The 23017-nt window shown below is 29.2% G+C and overlaps 5 protein-coding genes across 8 annotated transcripts in view; 3 read left to right on the forward strand and 2 right to left on the reverse strand.

Moving 5' to 3' along the window:
• LOC148232290 (tRNA-specific adenosine-34 deaminase catalytic subunit ADAT2) overlaps positions 1-3087 on the reverse strand; it is a 21888-nt gene extending 18801 nt beyond the window's left edge. Inside the window, exon 1 of the mRNA XM_088192522.1 lies at positions 2584-3087. Coding sequence (XP_088048648.1) covers positions 2584-3087 — 504 coding nt within the window. The remainder of the gene's footprint in view (positions 1-2583) is intronic.
• Smug (Single-strand-selective monofunctional uracil-DNA glycosylase) lies at positions 2535-5563 on the reverse strand. Its single transcript, XM_088192521.1, has 6 exons — positions 5500-5563; positions 4849-5213; positions 4652-4771; positions 4403-4546; positions 3266-3418; positions 2535-3202 (listed from the first exon to the last, which is right to left on the reverse strand). Exons 2-6 carry the CDS (start codon positions 5197-5199, stop codon positions 3092-3094), a joined length of 879 nt encoding a protein of 292 aa, XP_088048647.1. The 5' UTR covers positions 5200-5213; positions 5500-5563; the 3' UTR covers positions 2535-3091.
• Positions 5564-7054: 1491 nt separating this feature from the next.
• Mocs2A (Molybdenum cofactor synthesis 2A) lies at positions 7055-7737 on the forward strand. The gene is made up of 2 exons (XM_088192786.1): positions 7055-7167; positions 7301-7737. The coding sequence occupies exons 1-2, from the start codon at positions 7165-7167 to the stop codon at positions 7571-7573; spliced, it is 276 nt and encodes a 91-aa protein (XP_088048912.1). The 5' UTR covers positions 7055-7164; the 3' UTR covers positions 7574-7737.
• Positions 7604-9622, forward strand: Mocs2B (Molybdenum cofactor synthesis 2B). The gene is made up of 6 exons (XM_088192785.1): positions 7604-7734; positions 7811-7926; positions 8109-8215; positions 8737-9012; positions 9075-9319; positions 9395-9622. Exons 1-6 carry the CDS (start codon positions 7606-7608, stop codon positions 9500-9502), a joined length of 981 nt encoding a protein of 326 aa, XP_088048911.1. The 5' UTR covers positions 7604-7605; the 3' UTR covers positions 9503-9622.
• A 1012-nt stretch (positions 9623-10634) lies between these two features.
• On the forward strand, positions 10635-22632 carry TTLL5 (Tubulin tyrosine ligase-like 5). 4 transcript variants are annotated; one of them, XM_088192975.1, is made up of 12 exons: positions 10635-10747; positions 15470-16264; positions 16457-16670; positions 16748-17004; positions 19177-19376; positions 19442-19671; positions 19742-19955; positions 20020-20179; positions 20924-21100; positions 21168-21330; positions 21394-21557; positions 21627-22632. In XM_088192975.1, the coding sequence occupies exons 2-12, from the start codon at positions 15495-15497 to the stop codon at positions 21868-21870; spliced, it is 2793 nt and encodes a 930-aa protein (XP_088049101.1). In that variant the 5' UTR covers positions 10635-10747; positions 15470-15494; the 3' UTR covers positions 21871-22632. The 4 variants fall into 4 exon arrangements, with proteins under 4 accessions (XP_088049101.1, XP_088049102.1, XP_088049103.1 ...); XM_088192976.1 differs by having other exon boundaries at positions 21168-21324; XM_088192977.1 differs by having other exon boundaries at positions 10643-10747; positions 15470-15596.
• The last annotated feature ends 385 nt before the right edge of the window (positions 22633-23017 follow it).

The following is a 23017-nucleotide window of genomic DNA, read 5'->3' on the forward strand; positions in this document are numbered from 1 at the left end:
GATTGTAAAAATATTACTTTTGACGACATTAAGGACAGTTATAAGGCATCTTAACATACTCAAAGAAAGGTTCTCTGATCTCAGTTTAATTGTAGATCCCTTTAATGTGAAATTGCTGATTTACCAGAAGAGCCTCAAGGTTAATGATTTTTTTTAGATATTTGTAAGAATATTTTTTTAAAAGTTTTATAAAAATCTTATTAACAACTACTAAATTTTATTTTAATTTTTATTATAAATTATTTTTGAGCCTTTTCATTTTTTATCTACGATTTTTTAACAGATACGCATCTTATTTCAAAATAGCGGCTATTCAAAAAAAATTGAAAACTCATTTGAGAAAAATCTTTGTAGTAGTGAATAAAAAGTAGAGGTAAAAGAACATTTTAAATTATAATTTTAAATAAAATGTTTTTTAGGAAAGCAAAGATGGTAAAAATGTTTTATAATAGATATTAAAAAATTAATATATTTTTTACACTTTTACATCCTGAAATCTAATAAATTCTCGCAGGAAGCGGATTTTTTTTAGTGCTGAATTAATTTCTATAAAAAGTCATATGATCAATTATACAGTAAAATATTAAAGATTTAATCCTGAAGGTGAATATAGATGTAGAATGAATATAAACATATAAAAAAAATCGTAATTAAATCATTAAATATATGTTTTACTGAAGAATTGACTAATTATGTGACTTTTTATGAAAATAATTTAGCACTTAGAGTTATGTTTAAATTTAAGCTGAAATTCAGCTTTAAATTAACTGAACTATAATATATATAACATAATAGAACACATTTTTTGTGTTAAGTGTTAAAATATAATTATTGATATTAAAAATTATTCTTATAGAAAAACCTTACAATACACCAAAAATTAGAGTATATATTATTCACCTTGTCATTGAGGCAAAAATCATGTTTGTATAATGAATTATAAACAAACAAATAATTAGACTCATTACCAAATATATTTACGGCTTTAAGTAGCCATTCTATGTTTATCAATGGAACTAATGATCAGTCAAATGTAAATCTGCTAATACAGAATCAAATTAGGATTAGAAAATATACATAAGCTAAATTGGTCTTCAAATGACACTGCAGGCAGAGTAATTTAAGTTAATGGTTTAGTTACGCTTGTTTAAACATAACATGTCCTTGAAATGTTGACAATGGATGGGTATGGTTTTAGAAACTGTTAAAAGCTGTGCTCCTAAAGATGCTTTGTTAAAAATTATAGACTGAATAGAAATGCAGGAAATTAAATAGCAAAAGTATATTATCATTTTAAAGCACGACATAATCTTGAATTTCACAGAGTGATTGTGTTATAATTTGAAAAATATGTATACTATAATGAAACTTCTATTGTAGGTTTATCTGTATAGGAAACGCTCGGTTGACGTGTATAGTTTGTGAATACAAATAATATGTATTTTTAATTTATAGTACACTAGATAAAAAACAGACTTAAAATCATTGTTGGAAAAAAACATAATATATGGTTTAATATTTAATAAAGCAAATAAAAATATAATCTGAAGCGAGGTTCTACACATTTAGTTCTTGTTTGAATTACGGACAGATTTGGTTAAAAATAAAGAATTAGCGTGAATAAATAATTAGAAAATAGAAACGCTAAAGAATTAAAATATTTATTTTAATTTAATTGTAAATTTTCCATTGACCTATGACAGGCATTAGCCTAATGCGTTACAACTACTGAGTAAATTAAGACACTAGATTGAAATCAAAGTCTGTAAATCAGTGACATCTATTTTATTATAAGCTATTAATATATTTCACTATGCATAAATTATATCGATTTTATTTTAATTATTAATCCGTGAGATTAGGAAAATCTATGAAAACCTAATCTGTAATGTTTGGTCGGAATTTAAATTATATATTTATCACTAATTCCAGACGCAATAGAAATTGAAAAATACTAGGATACATATGGGATTCGAACCCAGGTCTTTCAAGTAATAGTCATTGACATGTACTGGTATTTAGGAACACAACAATGAATATTGAATTATTTTCAGCACATGTTTGGATGCTTAACTCGTAACACTGCAAAATCAATTTTACGAGAGAAGCATTTATCAAGCATTCAACTCTCAAGTAAATTCCTGTTTCACGTTGAGCGACTGTACTTCTGACTTATTTATTTTATTTTGTTTAGTATATCAATATTTAAAACATTAAATACATATCTATTTCTACAATCAAATATTCATTATTTCTGTAGTAAGGACAAAATTGGAAATGATTAATATTCTGTAATCCATTCTATAGTATGACTAGTGTTACATAACTTACTATATCAAGTCACCTACAACTTATGGTACAAATTCAGTAGATAAGTTGTCAATTGAATGATTAGATTTGTTTTTTAAAAATATACTATACATGTTATGTTAATGGCATTATTAAAATTAAACTAAATAATTTATGTTGTCGACAATTAATTAATTGATCTTGTAGTTAAAAATGAAAATATGTAAATAATAAAATAACTTAAATAATTTGCATATGTTATTTATTATATATAAATATAAAAAATGGTTTTACTCAAGTGTCGCCTTTCTTTGGTTTAGCTCTCTTGTGCGCCGGAGCCGCTGGATTCGATCCAGCGTAAAACTTCTTCAGTAACGACATTGCCTCGTCAGCTAATAAACCGCCTTCTTGAGAATAAGACGACGGACGCACACTCGCTAAGTCGAAAACGGTCGATCCTCCGAATCGATCGTTTTTACAGCCATAAATCACTTCTGAGACTCTGACGCTGTGAAGAGCTTCAGCACACATCACACACGGTTCAACAGTAACAACGACACTTATTGACTTAAAAACGTTCTTAGAATCTAATCCACTACGTTCACAATATTGTAGCACTTGATCTATGCAGTTGAGCTCGGCATGTCTAGTTGGATTTTTGGTTTCGTTAACAGTGTTCCGACCCTCGGCGATTATTTGAGAATTGTGAACGAATACGCATCCGACGGCGACTTCTTGATGGTCGAGAGCTACTTGAGCTTGAAACAAAGCGCGACGCATCAGCTCTTCCTTGTTCATTTTATTATTTGGTAAAGTATTTGAGAAGTTTCAATGTGTTCAAGCGAGTCAACGCTTTTTCTTGCCAATTGGTATTTCCACTAGCCCTAGGGCTTGGATGTGGAATGGAATATACCTAAAATGTATTAAAATCGTGTGAGAAATTATAATACAATTTTCATTATTTATAATTCATTACCTGGATATTTTCAACGTTGTGTTTTTTCAAAACTATGTTAATCCTCTTCTCGGCGTATAATCCAATACCGATTGCTATTTTAGTGTTTAATATTTTCATAGTTTCCAATAGCGTTACATCACATATTTCACTTAAAGATTCTCGTTCGTTTATCTTAAAATAAGTTAAAAACAATCATGATATTAAAAATATTTGATAGACAAACATTATAGACCAAGAGATATAAATCTAATATTATTTTCATTTTGAACGTTATAATTAACTTTTAATTTTTATTAACTAAATTTGTGTAGCTGAAGTGAATGGTTATGATTTATCATAATTTAACTACCAGTAAAATCATTTTTGGCTTTTATGAATTCTTATTGTTCTCTTTTAGCTATTTAGTTAGTTCTTATAGGTATTTTTCAGCATACCTAAATCTTCGCCACTAATTAATTTTAGTTTATCACGTATGTAAATTTGTTAGCTTTATGGAATACAAGGCTGAGGTCATCGCTATCATTATTTATTCACTAGCTATCAACATTGAAACGGCGCATAAAGAAACACAAATCACAGAATTTTCCGTTTTCTTTTTTAAGTCTCAATTAAAATTTTATTATTGACATCTGTGAAGAACCACATAAACTACAAAAATATTTAATAAAAAAATTCTAGAAGTACCAGATTTTTTTTATAGCATACAAAAATCGTAACGAAAACCATTACGTTTGTGAATCCTGTGTCGTTTCCCCCACAGAGGTATTCATCATTGGTGAACTATTAAGAATATATATGTCCACGTACAACTTTTCTTTTTAACCATTAAGCTGCGACTATATATTTTCAAATTATACTCAAAAAAGACAAAAACATAGAATTTTATAGACAAAAAATAATTTCAAAATTAAATAATAGGTAGGATACGAAACTATTTCTAGGAAAGCAAAATCGCAAATAAGGAGTTGTGTCATCTGAGTGGGGCATATCATGTGTCAATGCATTTTATACAAAAGAAAACGGAAAAATTGATATCTATCATCACTTATCGATTGTCAGCTGTCTGCATATGTATTAAAAAAAATTTTTTTTTTTTTGAAATACACATCCATCAGTTCTACCTCCAGTATTACCTCTATTAGTTTTTAAACATACCTTGAGATCGTCAGGAGTCACATTTTTTCCTCCATCACCGATGAATTGTAACGGGCAATAGTTATAAACAAAGCTATGCTTGAAGAAATTTTCAGGCGTATCACACAAATGTTTCGCCAAAGCCCAGAATCGTTTACCGCTTACCTAAAAAATATTTTACATAGATTTATCACTAAATTAACATTTGCATGTAAAAGTAATTATACATGTAAATGGCAAGCCAACTGTATTATTTAATGAAAAGGTTACCTCAGATCGAGGACAAGCAAAACCTTGAATAGGTCTATCGGGCGATTCGATAGTTGGTTTTCCAACTTTTCCTGTAATTTTTAGCCAATCTCGAACAGCATTTATCTCTCCAAAAGGCACCTAAAATAATATTATTTTAGAACTAATATGATAATTCGACTATTGGTTGTTAATATTAGCGTCCCAAATTAACTTACACCAGTCTGAGACATTCCCCAAGGACCGGGATTTATCCCAAGGAATAATATATCTTTGCGTCCGTTACCATAGGTGGATATGTATTTTTTAAAAGTGTCATAAGCATAATCTGTAGGGTTATATATGTATTTTACAGGTTTGGAAAATGATATGCTATTAATTTTATTATTTAAATCTTTGAAGCTCGACAAAAGCTGAATAGGAACATCGTCTGAGTGCAATATTGTTGATTCTAAATCGCTGCCACTATCTTCCGGAGTGAAAAACTTCGAAACAACTTCTTCAACAATTTGCTTTTTAGATTGGTCATCGTTCTTTTTAATTACTTTCCGTTTTCTTAAGTTGCTCATATTTAGAAAGAAGTCTAAAATATATAAAACACAAATTACTACTAAAATGGATATAGGAGATTTTAATACAGTACAAATTGAGGTTGCAATATATATGTATTATTAAAATATTTATTTATATTATTATATTGTTTTAAAGCCAATTTTAAGCATTTTGTCGTAACAATATAGGCACGTGTCAATATCAATAGCTAAACGGCAATATCGGGCGCAGTTTAGTGTTAATTATGGCAGTCATATCCAAGGGTCTAATTAATACAACCAAATTGCAAATTATACGGAATATTTTCAGTCATTTACGTTTAAGAAATCGGATGGGGCTGTCACGCAGTAGTAAATGCCGCCATTGTGATATTTGGCCAAAAGATACAAAATATAATCCCTAATTGAAGTTTTTTTTGCATAATATTATATTTGATATTATAAATACTAATTCGTAGTTAAATCAACAGTAAAAAAATTGACACTTTATTAAATTTAGTAAACAATTTTGCAATTTTTAAGAGATTAATGTTTTTTGATATAAAATTAAAATATAGAAATTATGCTGTTTATTTGCATCATAAATGCAGAAACACGGCATATGTATTCAGAAATTTATTTTAAAAGTAAAAGAAAAAATACATTTCTGTACAGTAAAAAAATAAAAAGGTTTTATTTTAAATAAGAGTTATAAATACCTATGTAGGGGGCTATTTATTTATTTATTGTAAGCAAAACTAAAAAAGTTTCGGCAATATCTTGATTCAAAAATATTTCAGTAAATGCTTCTTTGATTTCGGGTTCACTAGCATCAGAGCCAGAATCATCACTTATCATTATTACTTAGGATCGTTATCTATAAATTCACTGTCAGAATTGGTAGAGCTGCTGATTCTTCAACGAGGTGACACTATTTCACAATCATTCTCGCATTTTACATGGTAAAACATAAATTCAATAATTGAAAAATAACTAATAAATAAAGCTGGTGTAATTAAATGCAAATAAAATAATATTACCAAATGCTTTCAATAACTGCTAATAATAAAATACAGACGCATTATAATTTATGACATGCACGTGCTATACATCTCACTCGCTCTTTCACATATACATATGTAAATAATCGAGAAAAAGAAAGTATACAATCAAACACCAGATGTTATTAGATTACGTTTTTACTTCGTGTAACTTTATTTTTTTTAATATAATGAACGATTAATAAGAAAATTAGTATTTCAAAATATATTACAATATTTTTTTAATAAAAATGATTATAAAAGTTAGCATTTCCCGCTACATTTAAAAATAAGGGTTAAACATGTAACTAAATTGTATACTACTTTCAATAAACAATACTGTAGCGGTCCAATCTATGTAATTGTAATTGCCTCTCGTCTTCACCCGTTTGCTAAATCTTGTTATCTCTTTTACTTAAGAAAAAATATAATTTGAAAATATAGTGTTGATCATTCATATAATTTGCAGGGGAAACGATCAAATTATTATATAAAATTTATTTATGATTATTATATAAAACTTAAAATATATGTGAATTTCCTAATATATTGTAATTACATTTCTTATTTTGTCATTTGTAATTCGTATTTTTCAAAAGTGAAAGGTAAAATCCAGTTAGTAATGCTTATTGCATGAAACATTCAATATATTTTAATTAAGATATTAAGCTGAAATAGAATATTAAATACTACTAATGTAAAACTTCTTTTTGTATATTTTTTAATATTTAACATATTTTTTATAATATTTAATACATTTAAAAAACAATAGTAATTATAATAAAAATCTGTTTTCAATATGTTTTATAATTCGTCTCGTTATTTTAATCGCATTTAGAATAACCCCACTGGATGAGATTCTCTATAATGGCAACACCAAGATTTTACTAGCCGTAAACATTGTCTTTCCGACGGCTCGAATTGGAGTTGGTATTGCTATGAAATTGCTCATATAATATTTTAAATGGTAAGTTTATCTTATTTATATTATTTTTTATGCATTTGGAAAGTAATTTCAATTTATCAAAGTCATCGATTGTCAAATTTTGAACATAACCTCATTTCTATTGTAATTTTAAAGACATATTTCTAAATTCCAGGACATAAAAGAAAACGAACACGTTAGTGTTAAAGTTTTATTTTTCGCTAAGGCTAAAGATATCGTTGGAAAGAAAGAGTGCATTGTTAATCTTCCTAAAAATATTACTTACACGGAATTGACCGAATATATTGTTTCGCAATTTGATTTGCAATCACTTCGTGACAATATAATCTTATCAAGAAACGAGGAAATTTGTCAGAATCATGATAATATAATTACTTTTGAATGCGGTGATGAATTAGCTGTGATACCGCCCTTGAGTGGAGGATAAATAATTTTAATATATAATAAAAAACATATAAGATGGATTTTTTAAAACTTACTGATGACCATCTGTCTGTGGATGAAATATTGAATTTAGTATCTTCGGAGAAATGTGGTGCTGTATCGATGTTCGTCGGAACTACGAGAGACAATTTTGAAGGACGAGAGGTATTATTTTATTATATGTATTATTTTATTATATTTTTTATATATTTGTTAGTTAATGGATATTTTATTTATATAGGTAAAAAATCTAGAATATGAAGCATATGAACCCATGGCATATAAAGTTATGAAAAATATATGCTCTACAATTAGAAGTAAATGGGAAGATGTACATCATATTGCTATATATCATAGGTAATAAGGCTATTATTATCTCGTTTCAAATATCATGTATTAGTGCTGATGAAGGTCACATGTTAGATGATTATCTCAAATTGTTGTTCATTAAGAGAAACAAGTTACACAATGAGCCTTAGATAACCTTGAGGCTAACAACCTACAACACACGCATTTCAATTGAATATATGTTTTTTTAGGTTGAGCACTGTTCCGGTTAAAGAGGCTAGTGTGGTGATTGCTATTAGTAGTCCTCATAGAAAGGATTCAATTTTGGCCGTTCAATACTGTATCGAAAATTTAAAAGGTAATGTTCCTATATGGAAAAAAGAGATATACAGTGATGATGGAGTTTTGAGTGGGCAATGGAAAGAGAATGCGGAATGTTCTTGGTCTAGTAAAAATCCTACAAAATAATTTTTAATATATGATGATGTCATTGCCTAAATGAAGCTTACTAAAAATATTTTAATATATAGGCGATGATAAAATTCAAATTTATATACTTTTAAGTTATCAAATTTTATTAAATCGATCATTTTATATTATCATCAGAATATATTTTATAAAAATCACAAATGTTTATGTTTTATTAGTCACGATTAAAAAATCACAATTAATAATCTCGATAGTATATTCTTGCCAATTATTTTTAAAACAAGTATGTGCAATAAATTAATGTATATTATATATTTTTAGAAAGATTTTTCTTGTGTAAGTGTATTATTTTAGTTCTGCAGTTCAATTATTTTGTAGAACTTGGTAATTTCTATTTTTTAATAAATTGGTTTTGATTGATTCAAATCTTTTTTTATTTTATTTTTACAGCACTCAAATCCTTTGAAAATATTATCGATAATGCATCAGACGTTAATCAAACTTTCGACCCTCATTTGATACAAGTAAATGCTACCCATGCTGAAATGAAAAGTAGGATTCAAAAATACACGGATCGAAAGCGAGATCAAATCAATATGAACAACATAAAAGATTTTATTAATAATAAGAATCCTAATGAAGATCCTTCCAATTCTGACCCTACTTCTTGCGCCCGAGTGGACGCTGTTTTTGTGAAGTTGAAAGATTCCAAAGGTCATTTAAAAGGTAAGAAAGTTTTAATATAACAAAGCAAAAGCGCCTATGATATATATACTCGTTCATTCTAGTTTTACGGACCAATAACGAATGGGGTCCACAGACGAAAATGTCTTACGATAGAAAACTGATAACGATGAAGGATAGTACTGAAAATTCTGGTCCGATGTCTGCTGTTGAAGAAAGGCTTTCTACTGCAGAACAAAATTTAAACATTGCTAAGCCTGTATCGAGTGATATTTACAGTCGGCTTAAGGCGATTGAAGATAAGATTATGGAATTGGAATCAATTTCTCCGGAATATTTCATGTTTTGGGTAAGATAAATATATAAATAGTTTAATGATATAATATATTTGTTCAAGTTAAAAAAATGGGTTATTAATTTTTAGTCTTCAAAAAATAATGATTCTCAAACTGAGGAGGATATTCCAGATTTCAAAAATATCAAATATTCCTCTAAAGAGATCTGGCAACGAATGAAAGGATTAGAAGAATAATAATTTTAATATTTCAATAAGACATTTTAACTTGCTTATACTACTTTTTTTAATAAATAAATAAAATGTGTTTCAGTAGGTTTTTAAATATGTATCAAATAAAAAATTAATAGTAGCAAACACTATTTTTTTCTCAAATATGTTTTTAAGAGATTGCTTGTAGAAATATTTTGAAATACTAAAAATTTAAAATAATCAAATAATTATTAAAATTAAAGAAAGCTTCCTTTTCTATGATCCTATGAATTAGTGCTGTGTTACAATTTGTTTTCATTTATTCCAAGCTCAGTTTAACTTTTTTATTTTATAAAGTGGTAAGGTAAAATTTAATAAAATGGAGGAATGAAACTTATTGAGTTACTGTTAATAATTAAAATAAAATATATATTTTTTATTTACATATACATATATGCCTGCTCTTGTGTATATGTGATATTTAAAAAAAATGACTTAAATAAAAGTCATATATACCTTCAATACAAATATTGTTAATTTTTTTAAGGAAATATAGTTTATTATTTTATTTAAATTGCTGTAATGCCATTAACTACGATTTAACAAAGGTAAAGTAAAATTGAATTTAATTGGGAAATCGTCATCATAACGTGTTACTGTTAATTATTCAAAAAATATAATAGTGTTGACGAATAAGTTTATTTACTGGCTTTCCGTTAATAATTTTAATTTTAAAAAATAATGCACGTGTGATATATAAAAATACAATTTCGTAATTTAATCCAATACCAAATAAGCTCAAGCAAAATGTATTTTTTTATATTTAAAATAAATTAGAAATTAGTACCTAATAGCAGTTTTATTCTTTCATCGCGGCTGATATTTTTGCGCGCCATTTAGAATTTATTAATATGTGAGGGGCACCTATTCATGCCATATTTTTAAAAATGTTATAGTTTAATAAGTTCAAGTTATTTACAGCCTTAAATTATAATAAATAACCATATTATTAGGGTCAAAGGTTTATGGCACCTATTAAGGTTTCTAATGAGTAGAGGCGATTTTCTTGATAGCTTCTATCGAAGCCATCCGCGGTGAAAGGGTCTTAATAATCGTTATATTAAAATTAAACATATATGAAAATCTTTAGTGAGATTGACAAATATTTTCATATGGCAACATCATTCTGACATACGACCAGGCGATTTATCAGATTTTATTGCAGCGGTCTTTTTCATTTTATGGACAGAAAACTAAATCATTATAGCTTAACGCTAAACAAAATTCTGAGTGAGTATATTTAATACCTATAGTATTTATAATCCGCGCATTTGTGGCACAATCAATTACAATTGTGTTTGTTATATTTTTTACGAAAAAATCAATTTTATAAATGACAGATGTCACTTTTGTCCAAATTATAAAAAAAATTCGGCCATTACCGATATTTTATTTTTGTATTGCAAAAAATCATCCCTTTTATAAAAATATTTTTTTATAATTAATTATTTTAATTTAATTGTTTTATATAAAATAATATTGTTTAAAAGTAGTATTGTTGAAGTTATTATGATAAATCAAAAGAATTACTAATATTCATATTTTTAAGAAAAATTGTGTTTTATGAATAGGCAATTTTTCATAAATTTAATATAGTAACTACACTACTTTTAATCAATATTAAATTACAACGTTCCTTCTTATATAGTCAATTGAAATCTAATCTTGCATATTTTGTTACATTTGTATATTAAATGTCCATATCAGTCGGCCGTTGATATGGACGTGTTAGAGGAGGAAACGAAACACACAGTAACCAAGAGCGGTAAAGTAGAAATTGTTCCAGTTCACCTGAAATCTCATAAAAGCCAGTCAAACACTGGGAGGTGTGTAATTTTGTACACTTTGCTCGCATTTTTATTATATTTACCCATATAGTGCATTCGTTCGACTGTTCATTCGTCACCAATATACAGATCCACTTATGATATAATGTTGATATCAAACTTTGTATATTTTTGTTGTTCTTTTATTCAATCATTGCGAATATGAGTGCATAAAAATATCAATCTAACAATTTGCACTGATTTTTTCAAGAAATAAATCATATTTAAATCACTTAAATGTGTAAAATTTACCCACAAAACAATAATTTTAACGCTGATATCTTGTGAAAAGTTAATGCCATAGAAAGATAAGAAACATAAATAGAAAGCTAATTTCATTGTACGATTGCAATAAATCATTTGATAAAAAACATTTTTTAAGTCCTCTTTAATATAAGCTTTCCATTAAAAAAATATGAAAATGCCAATATCTCATAAACCGTTAATACTATTGTATATTAAAATTAATTATACATATAATATTTTGCCATTGCGATGATTCAAAGCGAAACCAGAATATTTGTTATTATCTAATAAAAAACTAGGTAAGACTGTCTCTTTATAAGGATCATCAAAACCGTAATGCAAAGTTAAAAACCTTACTGCAAAGCAAAGACGAGTAAAGTTTGCACAATTACGGGCACACTTTTGTAAAATGTAATTTTTATACCAGAAAGTGCTTGAATTGATTCGCTTTCATATAATGTTGTTCTGTATTTTCTGTAGCAATAATGGCATTTTCTTAAATGGTTATAAAATTTCTTATTTTTTTATCTAGTTTTAAAACTATGAGCAATTTATTTCTATTTAAAAAAAAATGTTTAACCTTTTGGTTACCGAAATCTGATATATGGACTTTTGAATTGCCGGGTCTGAGGTCGCCATTGAAATATAATTAAAAAGTATTCACATGATCACAGATCAGGACTGAATTAGGACAAAAATAATAAATAACCCAGTAATAATTTTATAATTAAATATAATTAAAAATGCATGTAAAGTAATGCAAGAATTACAATCAATAAAGCATACAGTGGCGGCTCATGGTTGAATATTTGTTTATATAATATATAAAATATATTTATATAATATAAATATAATTCCAATGCGTATTACGCTCGGCAGTATACATCAGGCATGTCAAACTCGTGGCCCACAGTAAACATTTTTGCAGCCCAAACCATCTGAAGTCATTTCCATCTCGAAAATATTCAGTGCTCCGGGCAAAAAAGGTCATCTCGGAACCTTTTCGTTTATGGATGCTATGGTATGAGTTAAAAAAAAGGTCACACCTCAAACATTTGCCAAACAAAATTTTTTTTTTCTTTCACCAGCATTTCTATTGAACAAAAATGTTCGAGGAGACATATTGTATCTTATATTTTGGCCCATACCAGTGAACGAGTTTGACAGGCCTGGTTCACATTTATAAAATAATAATACGGCAGCACCCTCAACTATTTAACCACAAGCTGCCACTGAAAACATATATAACTATAAAAATAATATAAGGGCGATGATGTGATAAGGTAACCAGACGTCCTCCGATGGTCCTTCTTGAACAAAAATTACCAAAATTAACTATTTTTTAGTTCCCATAGCAATTTCTCCTCCTTTGTCCTACTCGAATAAAAATTTTAAAAATGCCCTTTTTTTAGTTCTTGCAGAAATCTGTCCTCCTTTATTCTCCTCAAACAAAATTTTTTCTCCTCAAAAAAAAGCAAAAAAAGACCTTTTTTAGCTTTCGCAGCAATTTATCCTCTTCGAACAAAAATTTTTGAAATGGCCTTTTTATTTTTAGTGTCCTCCTTTGATATTATTAAAATCTAGTTACCTTTGATACGATAATCTCGACAACCGTACCTTGAGAAAATAAAACCATTCCAAAGGGCGACCGACCAATCATAGGGCAGAAATCAAGAGCATATAATTATCACTCGGAACAATGTTTTTGTGCACTGAGTGTTGAGAATAAATAGATATTATAATAATTATATATATATATATATATATATATATATATATATATATATATATAGGTTCGGCAACCGAAGGGTTAACAAGTTTATCATGACATGTTATATATTTAGATTTTCTACGTTTTCTGTAACTTAAAATTGTCTATTTATCTATGTAACATAAAAAAACTTTATTATTCTAAACGCATAATATATACTTTGTCTAACAAAATTACAATTTTTGTGACAATAGCATTTTTAAATCTGATATATTTATTTTTAATTAATTTATGTTTCAAAAATTAATTTTTCATGTTTTGATTATTATTCAATAGCAATTATAACTTTTTGTAAGACCCTCAAACTAGTTTATCACATGTTCATGCAATTTGTTGTGTAGTAATAAAGCAAATGCTTTACATCAAGTTTGCGAAACGTATTATTGGGCAATCAAACATTTATGTACCAAACATATTTATCTGATTGAAATGTATTGATTTAACAATTTAATGCGATAGTGAAGTTCAAAAAACTCAATATATTTCTGTTTAAATTTTCGACTAAAATATTTTCTATAATACGAAAATATATGTATATATTTAATATGCAGTTGAAATGTAAATGTGCATTTTAAATATCGGAGGGTGTGTCTGACCCCTTGTTTTATTGATTAACCAACGCAACAAGTGGCTGTATCCGTTTGGCGTGTAATATAATATTTTAGGGTTCAACACAAATTAGTCTGCATGGTGACATTGATTTTTCAAAGTGAGCCCTACAGTCAACATTGGCTTTTATAAGTCTGCTGCAAAAAATTCACATCGACATTACTAGCTGCATGCTTTCATTTTTGACTACTGTACACATATCCTCCCCGAAAAAGGCAGCGATTGGCTGACTCACACATGCAGTGCCTTATATGGCTAGTTAACACCACACATCACATACAGTCACACACATACATTCTACATATGCTTGACTGTTGCACCTTTTTTTCTTCAATTCCGTTATCACCTTCGCCGTATCAATTGCTGTAATAAGTTTCCAGATTGACTAAATCAAAGGTACGTTTTATGGATTTAATGTTATGTGCTAAAAATGGGAGTGGCAATTAGATTGAAAATTTTCTTTTAAAATATATTTTGTGATTATTTAAAAAAAAATAATTGATATTGATATATATTGCTTAATATTAAATACTGAAAATTAAAACATCCATTCTAAAGCTAGAAATACAAGGTCAGTTAGGTTTAAAGGAAGTTTAATTTTTTCAGATTGCTTCATCATGATATTGTATTATTTAAATTCACGTATTCGAGTTATATATTTGTAAATGTAACTTACAAGTATCGAATAAATAATGAAATGTCCATCTTATAAAATCCTACCGTTAGCCAAGAAATATATGTATATAGAATAGCTAAAAGTTATGGAAACTATTACAGTAAAATGCCCGGTGGACCAAAAAAGCACTTTTAAAATATTGATATCTCTTGAATCGTTAATGTTATAAAAAAAAACACAGAAATAAAGTAAAATTTAAGTCAATCTAATGCCTAAAATTAGTATTACATTGTTTTTAAATAATTAACTACAAATGACATGATTGGTATATTACTTTATGAAGTTTTGGCTTCCATTGAGCTACTAGTTATAATCTCGATTAACTTCTACTTTGCTCTTGTCAAAATCAAATAAGTAACGTAAATTTATTTTCATTCATACAAAATAAATCATATCAAAAACTAAAATTCAATTTAGTCATTTATGTTTTAAAATCTAACTTTCAACTTTTTTAAACCATTGCAATGATATAGAGATATATCAGCATTAAAAATATGTTTTTTTGGCCTATGTACACCTCTTTAGCCTTATATTATATATATATCCTGTATATACTTTTAATAGCCTTTAGGTATGTCCTATTATATTCTGCGCCCATATACACATTAATCCAATTAAAAATACGATAAAATAGGAACAGAAGATTTATGTATAGTTAAAGGGTATCAATTCAAGGTTACATATTAACTGCATTATCACTCTACATAATTTTTATACATAAAATACATAACACATATTTTATCATCAGCAATGAATTAATAGCTCAATAATACGTTTTATATTATGACTGACTTTTAATCTATAATATTTTTTCTTCTTTTTAGAGAGAAGGTTAAAGTTGATTCTAGTATGAAGGTGAAAGATGGAGAAAATTCACACGTCGAAGAAAAAGATGAAAATTTCACGATGTCGCAATGGCTGTGGGGAGGATCGTTCGGCGATAAGGGAACGGTACTAGTATTTCGCAGTTGCGTTTTAGCAACAAAGCTTAACGGAAGCCAAAGCAGTTCAAATTTTAACAAATCTAACACAAATGGCTATCACAGCGAAAACTCTTATCCGAGTCTGCTGGAGCCGTTCGGTTCGCCAGTAAGCGAGTGGGATTCCGACGACTTGAACTCGGACATGAGTGAAGTTGAGCACAAATCCAAGAAAGATAATGTCGTTTATAACGAACTCAATCGAATATCAATTAAGAATCAGTTGCCTTTTAACAACGTGCCTAGTTTACACAAAACTCATAAAATATCATTGAAACCGGTTAAAGAGAAACTGTCGTCATTTACCAAAAGCTCGTCAGTGGGGTCTTCAATGAATCAGATTGTGTATGATAGTGGTCCGCGTAGTCTTAATACCGATGTCGACGTAACACCGAAGGCCATTAATGAAAATAACGTTGTGGTGCCGAGTAGGAATAAAATGCCGGCGGCTATTCTGAACATTACTTATAAAACGGCGATGACGGAAACTAAGCTATTGAATAGATTGTTGCAAGCTCATGGACTTACAGATGTGGATCCACAGAGCAAGCACTTCAATTTATTATGGAGCGGACTTCATCCTAAGCCTGATGTTTTGTGTTCATTAACTTCATATCAAAGAGTAAACCATTTTCCTAGGTATGTACTGAGTCAATGTGCAGCTATTTCTCTCAGCAATATTTTATTTATGTTATTAACCACTTGCTTGATATTATTATTTTTTATAAAATACAATTTAAATTTGTGAAAGTAAGCAATTCTCAAAAAATATTTTATAGTTAATTGTTATTATTGTAAAATATGTATTATTGAAAAAAAATATTTTTACAGATCATATGAGTTGACTAGGAAGGACAAGTTATTCAAGAACATTGAAAAAATGCAGTATTTTCGTGGACCGAAAAACTTTGATTTCATACCAACAACTTTCATAACACCATTGGAGTACAAAGAGCTTTGCAGGGCTCATTATCGCACAAAAGGTCCATGGATTGTGAAACCGGCTGCTTCAAGCAGAGGCCGCGGAATTTATATCGTTAATACGGTTCGTTTGACATTGCTTTATCTTCTATACTCTTTTCTGCTCGCTTTTTTCTTTTACTATGCTAGTTTAAATTTTAGCCTGATCAAATACCAAAAGGAGAGAGCGTAGTCGTAGCCAAATACATCGATAAGCCGCTCTTAGTCGATGGCCACAAGTGTGACTTGCGCCTGTACGTTTGCGTTACGTCTTTTGATCCATTGCTTATTTACATGTACGAAGAAGGCCTCGTGAGATTCGCCACTGTCAAATATGACAAGAGCAACAAGAGCTTATGGAATCCGTGCATGCATCTGTGCAATTATAGCATCAACAAATATCACTCGGATTATGTAAAGTAAGCATTAAATTATAATATTTAATAAGTGTAGGTACGCATTGAATCACGTGAAATTATATCATATATCAATTTTGTCAAGCAAAGATCAAACATCATGGAACAATAATCATGAAACATTTTCTCACTCTTCATTGGCAGTATTTTTTCCCCTACATAATCTATGACGGTATAAACTAAGTTAACACTTATCTGTGGGTCCTGTAAGTTCCTTTTTTTAGTTTATGCGTTAACAGTGGTTCCCTAATTAAAATATTATTAGTGACAGCTGTTAAGGAGTATATGTACTACAAAATTATTTAATAAAAATGAGTGAATGTCACATATTTTTTAAAAACAGATATAATCATCTGATTCCTGTGCCGTTCCACTCCACAGAGGTACTTATTTTGAGAAGTACATTTTTTGTTTCCCACAATTTCACATAGATTATTTTACTGTAGTTCTTTTTCTTTTAATGCAAAACGAGTAAATGGACATCGGACACCATAATTATTTTGTATAAATGCAAAAATGGAACATATCAAATATTTTAAGGATGGAATAGCGTAATCCGTAACGTCTCAGACTAGTAACTCTGAGGTCACGGGTCAGCTGCAAACTGACATTATTGATTATAAATTATATTACTAAATAATATATATGTCACCGATTACCAGACTTTCAGTCTGGTGGTTAATACTTACTTGTAGGTATCCATTACATCTGATTGACTTATTCAATTGGTACAGATGTACCCCGTTTTAACGTATCGGGCGTACGCCTGTCAGGTTACAATGGAAGATTTAATAGAAAATAATAATAAATAAATAAATTTAATAAAAATATAATCTAGAAAAATGAAGTTTAAAATCTCTAAGCGAACATCGCTCCTGAGTGAAGCGAAAAATCTGTATTGCAACACTCATATGCAGGGTCAGCTCTGAGCTTACGCAACTAATATTATTTTCATCACAAAATGTGAAATTACAATTCATATAGCGATATTTCACTCTCCTAAAAAACATGATTAAAAATAATAATTGTGCAAATTCTTGGGTCGGTTTTGCCGTCTCATTTGTATACTTAGACAGAGTTGGCCTCGCGCTCCACCAAAACTTCGTCGTCAGTTTTGTGAAGCCCTTGGAACCCTTTGTGTAAAAGAAACAAGTACCAGAACAACTTGAATGTGTCGTTTCTAATAATTATTCCTTAACGTCTGTTTTCGTCGCAATAAATCAAGAAAATACACAAAAAGAAACTATGTTTTCTTCTGACAGTCCATGTTTCGGAAATAATAGGCATTCCATATTTTAACATACGTTGATTGCTAGCAGTGATTTGAAATTTTTTTATATCGAACCCCTTTTTACAGTTAGTAATATTTTTACTAAAGAATAATTTTATTAAGATTCAATAATGTAAAGATTTCTTAGTCGTTATATAATATAGTTCTAAAGTATTACTTTGATATTGGAAATTACAAACGATTTTTTTGCAGTTTGTTTAGTCTAGTTACTTTGATTTCGAAGAATCGAAATGTTGAACTGCCTATATTGAAATTATTTGGAATTACAATACTATTGTATATTAGTGTATTTTATATATTATTGAATAAATTTTGTATTCGTTACATAACCTTTTTTATGGGGGGTAAGGGGGAGCCTCGCGCTTTATTCTTACATAGGGCCATATTACCATAAGTTTGAATGTATTACATATTACCATACGTTTGACTGTAATGGTGAATTGATACCCGATTTTGTTAATATGATGAAATGTACACTCGGTGTACATCATAGTAAAGGAAAGGTTAACAACATTTCAGCTGAAAGTGCAACGTTCCTCATGTTCGTTATGTGTTTTTATATGGGATAAGACGTTTTTTCTTCGGGTAGCCTCTCATAACTAAAATCGAAACAATTGAAGGAATATTTTATTCCATAATTAATTGGAACATAACTTTTTTAAGATTCAATAAAAATATTAGCCCCTTAATAGTATATATAAAATATCATTCCCTAAAAAATCGCATATAATGCATATTTTGCAGATAAGAAAAGATCAATACTATTGGTTAAAAAGTCTTGAGTTGAAACATTAAAAAACATTCTTTGAATAGATTATGCCTAGCTGTTTAAAAATCTCATTCCCTTGCAATAAAGTTGTTATAACATTAATTTGATTTATTAGAAGCGACGACCCATCCGTTGAGAACGTCGGTCACAAGTGGACTCTATCAGCATTTTTGCGACACTTACGAAATCAAGGATACGACACTGCCACATTGATGACTGCCATCGAAGACGTTGTAATAAAATCTATTCTATCTTGCACTCAATCAATTGCATCAGCCACTCGAATGTTCGTCTCACATTTCAGTAACTGTTTCGGTATGTATTGTATTTAATGTCCCTAACTCAATTATATCACAATATTAAAAACTAATAATTTTTAGAGCTTTACGGCTTCGATATATTGATCGACGAAGCCATGAAACCGTGGCTATTAGAAATCAATCTATCTCCTAGTCTCGGATGCGACACTCCGTTGGACGTCCGTTTAAAGGCGGCTCTATTGGCCGATACTTTGAATCTTGTAGGCATTCCGGCAGTAGATCCGGTAATTAAAAACGAACCGAGCATATCCGGGAAGCAAACCTTAAACTTCAAGATGAAGATGAAAACTGTTAGTGGTTTTTCTGCAACGATTGTTTTATTTGTCTCATATATGTAATTAATTTGACTTTTAAATTTAGCGCCGACGTGTTCACTCCGCTGAAAATATGGTTTCAAAAAAGAAAGGCTTCAGCATAAACATGACTGGTTCTATGAATGAGTCAGATTTTTCCATCTTGACCAATGATGAAATTCGCATAATTAGACACGTTAAAGCTCAGTATCAGAGACGCGGCGGATACGTGCGAATATTTCCATCTCAGGATTCGTGGAGAAAATATGCGCAGTATCTCGGTATTTTAAGAAATTATTATACATGTTTTTTTAGTTTGAATGCTGATTTTTGTTGTTTTTTTAGATCCAGTTACGGGTATTCCAGTTTCTAATGTTTCGGTGAAGAGTACATCGTTGAATTCACTCACTCCACATAATTATAATTTATTGGTGCATATGCACGTTTTGCCAAATTTCGATCCGATGGTTATGTCACAAAGTTCGTCTACCAAACTACCTGAAAGGTGAGAATTATATTTGAAAATAATGTAATAAATTCGTCGAGCAAAGAATAGTCTTTTTGTGACATTTTATTTTACTGGATTGGTAATATACAGTCTCAGACCAGATCTGACTTCTTACCAGTGGATCGAGTGTTTATACTCAATTGGAACAAAGAAAGTTTAAGGTTCAAACTTTCTCGACACACTGATATCACATATCTTAACATTGTGAAATAACTTCTAAAACAAATATGTAGTTACAATATAGCTAATATAGTATTTTGAAATGACTTCATATAATATGATTAAATTATATACAGTAACACTTTGATATGATATTTCAATTACAAAACATTGACATTGGTTTTCACATTATGATTCATTACACAATATTTAAAATATTATTTACATATTTGTGATATTTATTACAATATTTTTTAATTATTTGTGTTTTAAAATTTTTATTGTTTAAAAAATACAAATAAAAATAATAATATAAGAATACACGTAAACGTGTATTCCTATATTATTTTTACGTTAAAAAGGCGTTAACAGTTTTGTACAGTAAAAATTTAGTTTATTATAACATATATTTATTTATTACAAATCTGTCCATCATAACCTTTATACAAAATTCAACATTTATTATATTACACAAACATGGCGCACACTTAAAAAAGATGTGCACCATTCCACATATATTGTTCCAGCTCCTCATAGATATCGCCGAAAACATCTGTCCTTATTGTTTATATTTCTTATTAGATTGAAGCGATATGAACGCGTTTTACCGACTTGCGCCCGAGTGAGTTTGGACAGTAGTGCTAGTAGTAATACTGACGAAAGAACTCCTAATAAAACTGCAACCAGAAGCTCGGTGTTGGATAATAAAAATACTAAGATTCATATAAAGCAACAAATTCTGCATGGAAACATTGTGCCGTTAGTGTTATCGTTGTTTTATGGCACAAATGCGCAAATTAAACTTAAAAATATATTTTAATTTAAGGTTAAGCGAATCTCGTCGTGTATTTTCAACGTTCTTGATGTGCGTTCTCAAGCGAATTTCTAATTCGACGTCCGAACTCTCTGTTCAGCATGCTGATCTCATACTACGGTTCCTAAAGAAAGTGTCACATACATCGAAGATGCCTTATAATATTAAGGTGACTGTATGTTCTTTATTATTACCCGACAGTCGAGTATAATGTAATATTAAATTGTCTATATTTCAGAGTCCTTCCAAGAAGATGAACGATAAAGACAAAGCAGCAGTCATTGCCAAGCAATTGAACGATTTTTTGGATGTGTATCACAAAGAAACTGACATGGTCATTGATTCTGATCATAAAAAGACTAATCACAATAGTAACTTCAATCAATTTATATCCAGCGCTAAGTATGTTTTTTTACTTATTATTATTTGCTACTCATAAATTTGTTTATATGAATGAATCGAATCCAACAGTGAAACCGATCTAGAAGAGATACTTTTGACAATCCTCAAGAAAGAAGGCTACTTTGCTCCATTCCTCGGCGATAGACTCAGCCCTATGTGCATCGATATTCCGCCGACGCAGCAACCCGGATTTGAAACGCCATTGAGGCATCAACTTCTGAAATATTTGGTTTACGTGACTCCAGTTCACTCTCGTCGCTACAAGTTGAACGGCGGAAATTATCCGAGCCACCTACCGCTATTGCAAAAATAACGCGATTCTAGTCCTAATTTTTTTAGCATCTTTGTTTTCTACCAGTTTAATAATTTAAAATAATCGACGATTTTTGTAGAATAAGTTTTTAAAATCTTCTATGCTACTATATAGAATCAAACGACTTTCTGAATATTACGCTTGAAAATCTTTGGAATGGCACACTTAAAAAATTGTGATATTCTAAAAAAAACATTTGCATGATTTTAGCCAAATGATTTCTATTTTAGTACTTAATAAAAACCTGTGATACTTATTTACGCGCGTGTTGCAACTTTATTTTTATTGTATACTTTACATTCTTTAGTCGTCGTTAAAATTATATTTCAATCATTTTTAAATACAATGTTTGTCCATCTAATTAACGAGAAATGTACCTGAAAAGTGCTTGAAATTTTAATCAAAGTGTGAGCGTATGTTTCCGCTGTACAATATTTTTATATGTACGTTATGTATAAACGAAGGTAATCTTAGTCACTCGATTATTCCTAAGGTTCAACGAAGCTTATAGTAAATATTTATGTTATATATAACGTTTGAATTATTTTTATAGCAATTTTTGCGGTCGGTCGAGCTGGCTTCAGAGTTACCGACTAAATATTGCACAATTTCGTTAGTGTTTGCGATTTGGGATGTGGAGTGTTTTTGATGTTGTACCATGCGATTCTAGTCTAGTGTTTTTTTTATTTAAATTTATCGATGAATACTCATGTTTTATATACTTTAAAAATATGTTGATTATTAAATTATTTAGTTTAGATGTACAAGGTTCCAATTTTATTTTGATATCACGTTAAATATATTTTTGCAAAATAATTAATTGAAATCTTGTTAGACTTAATTAGCCGTCGATCTCTAAATTTGATGTAAAAGTATTTTCGAAAAGTTATAGATGCCGTCCTTTGAGCATGATTTAAAACAATCCAATAGAATGTAATAGAAATCTAGTCAAATTTTAATTGTGGATATTTTGGATGCTTACAAATTTTTAAATACTATTCAATCTAAAATTGTGATTTTATATTATTTTTGCGCATTAAATGCTTTATCTTAGATTTATAATATATCATGTTTTGGATTGCTACATAGCACCCGATATTGTGACAAAAAAATGCTTTATCGTTTTACCATGTATTTTAAAAATAAA

Source organism: Plectrocnemia conspersa, unplaced genomic scaffold, assembly GCF_051122295.1.
Source record: "Plectrocnemia conspersa isolate PC_06_02 unplaced genomic scaffold, ASM5112229v1 ptg000009l, whole genome shotgun sequence".
Taxonomy (NCBI): domain Eukaryota; kingdom Metazoa; phylum Arthropoda; class Insecta; order Trichoptera; family Polycentropodidae; genus Plectrocnemia; species Plectrocnemia conspersa.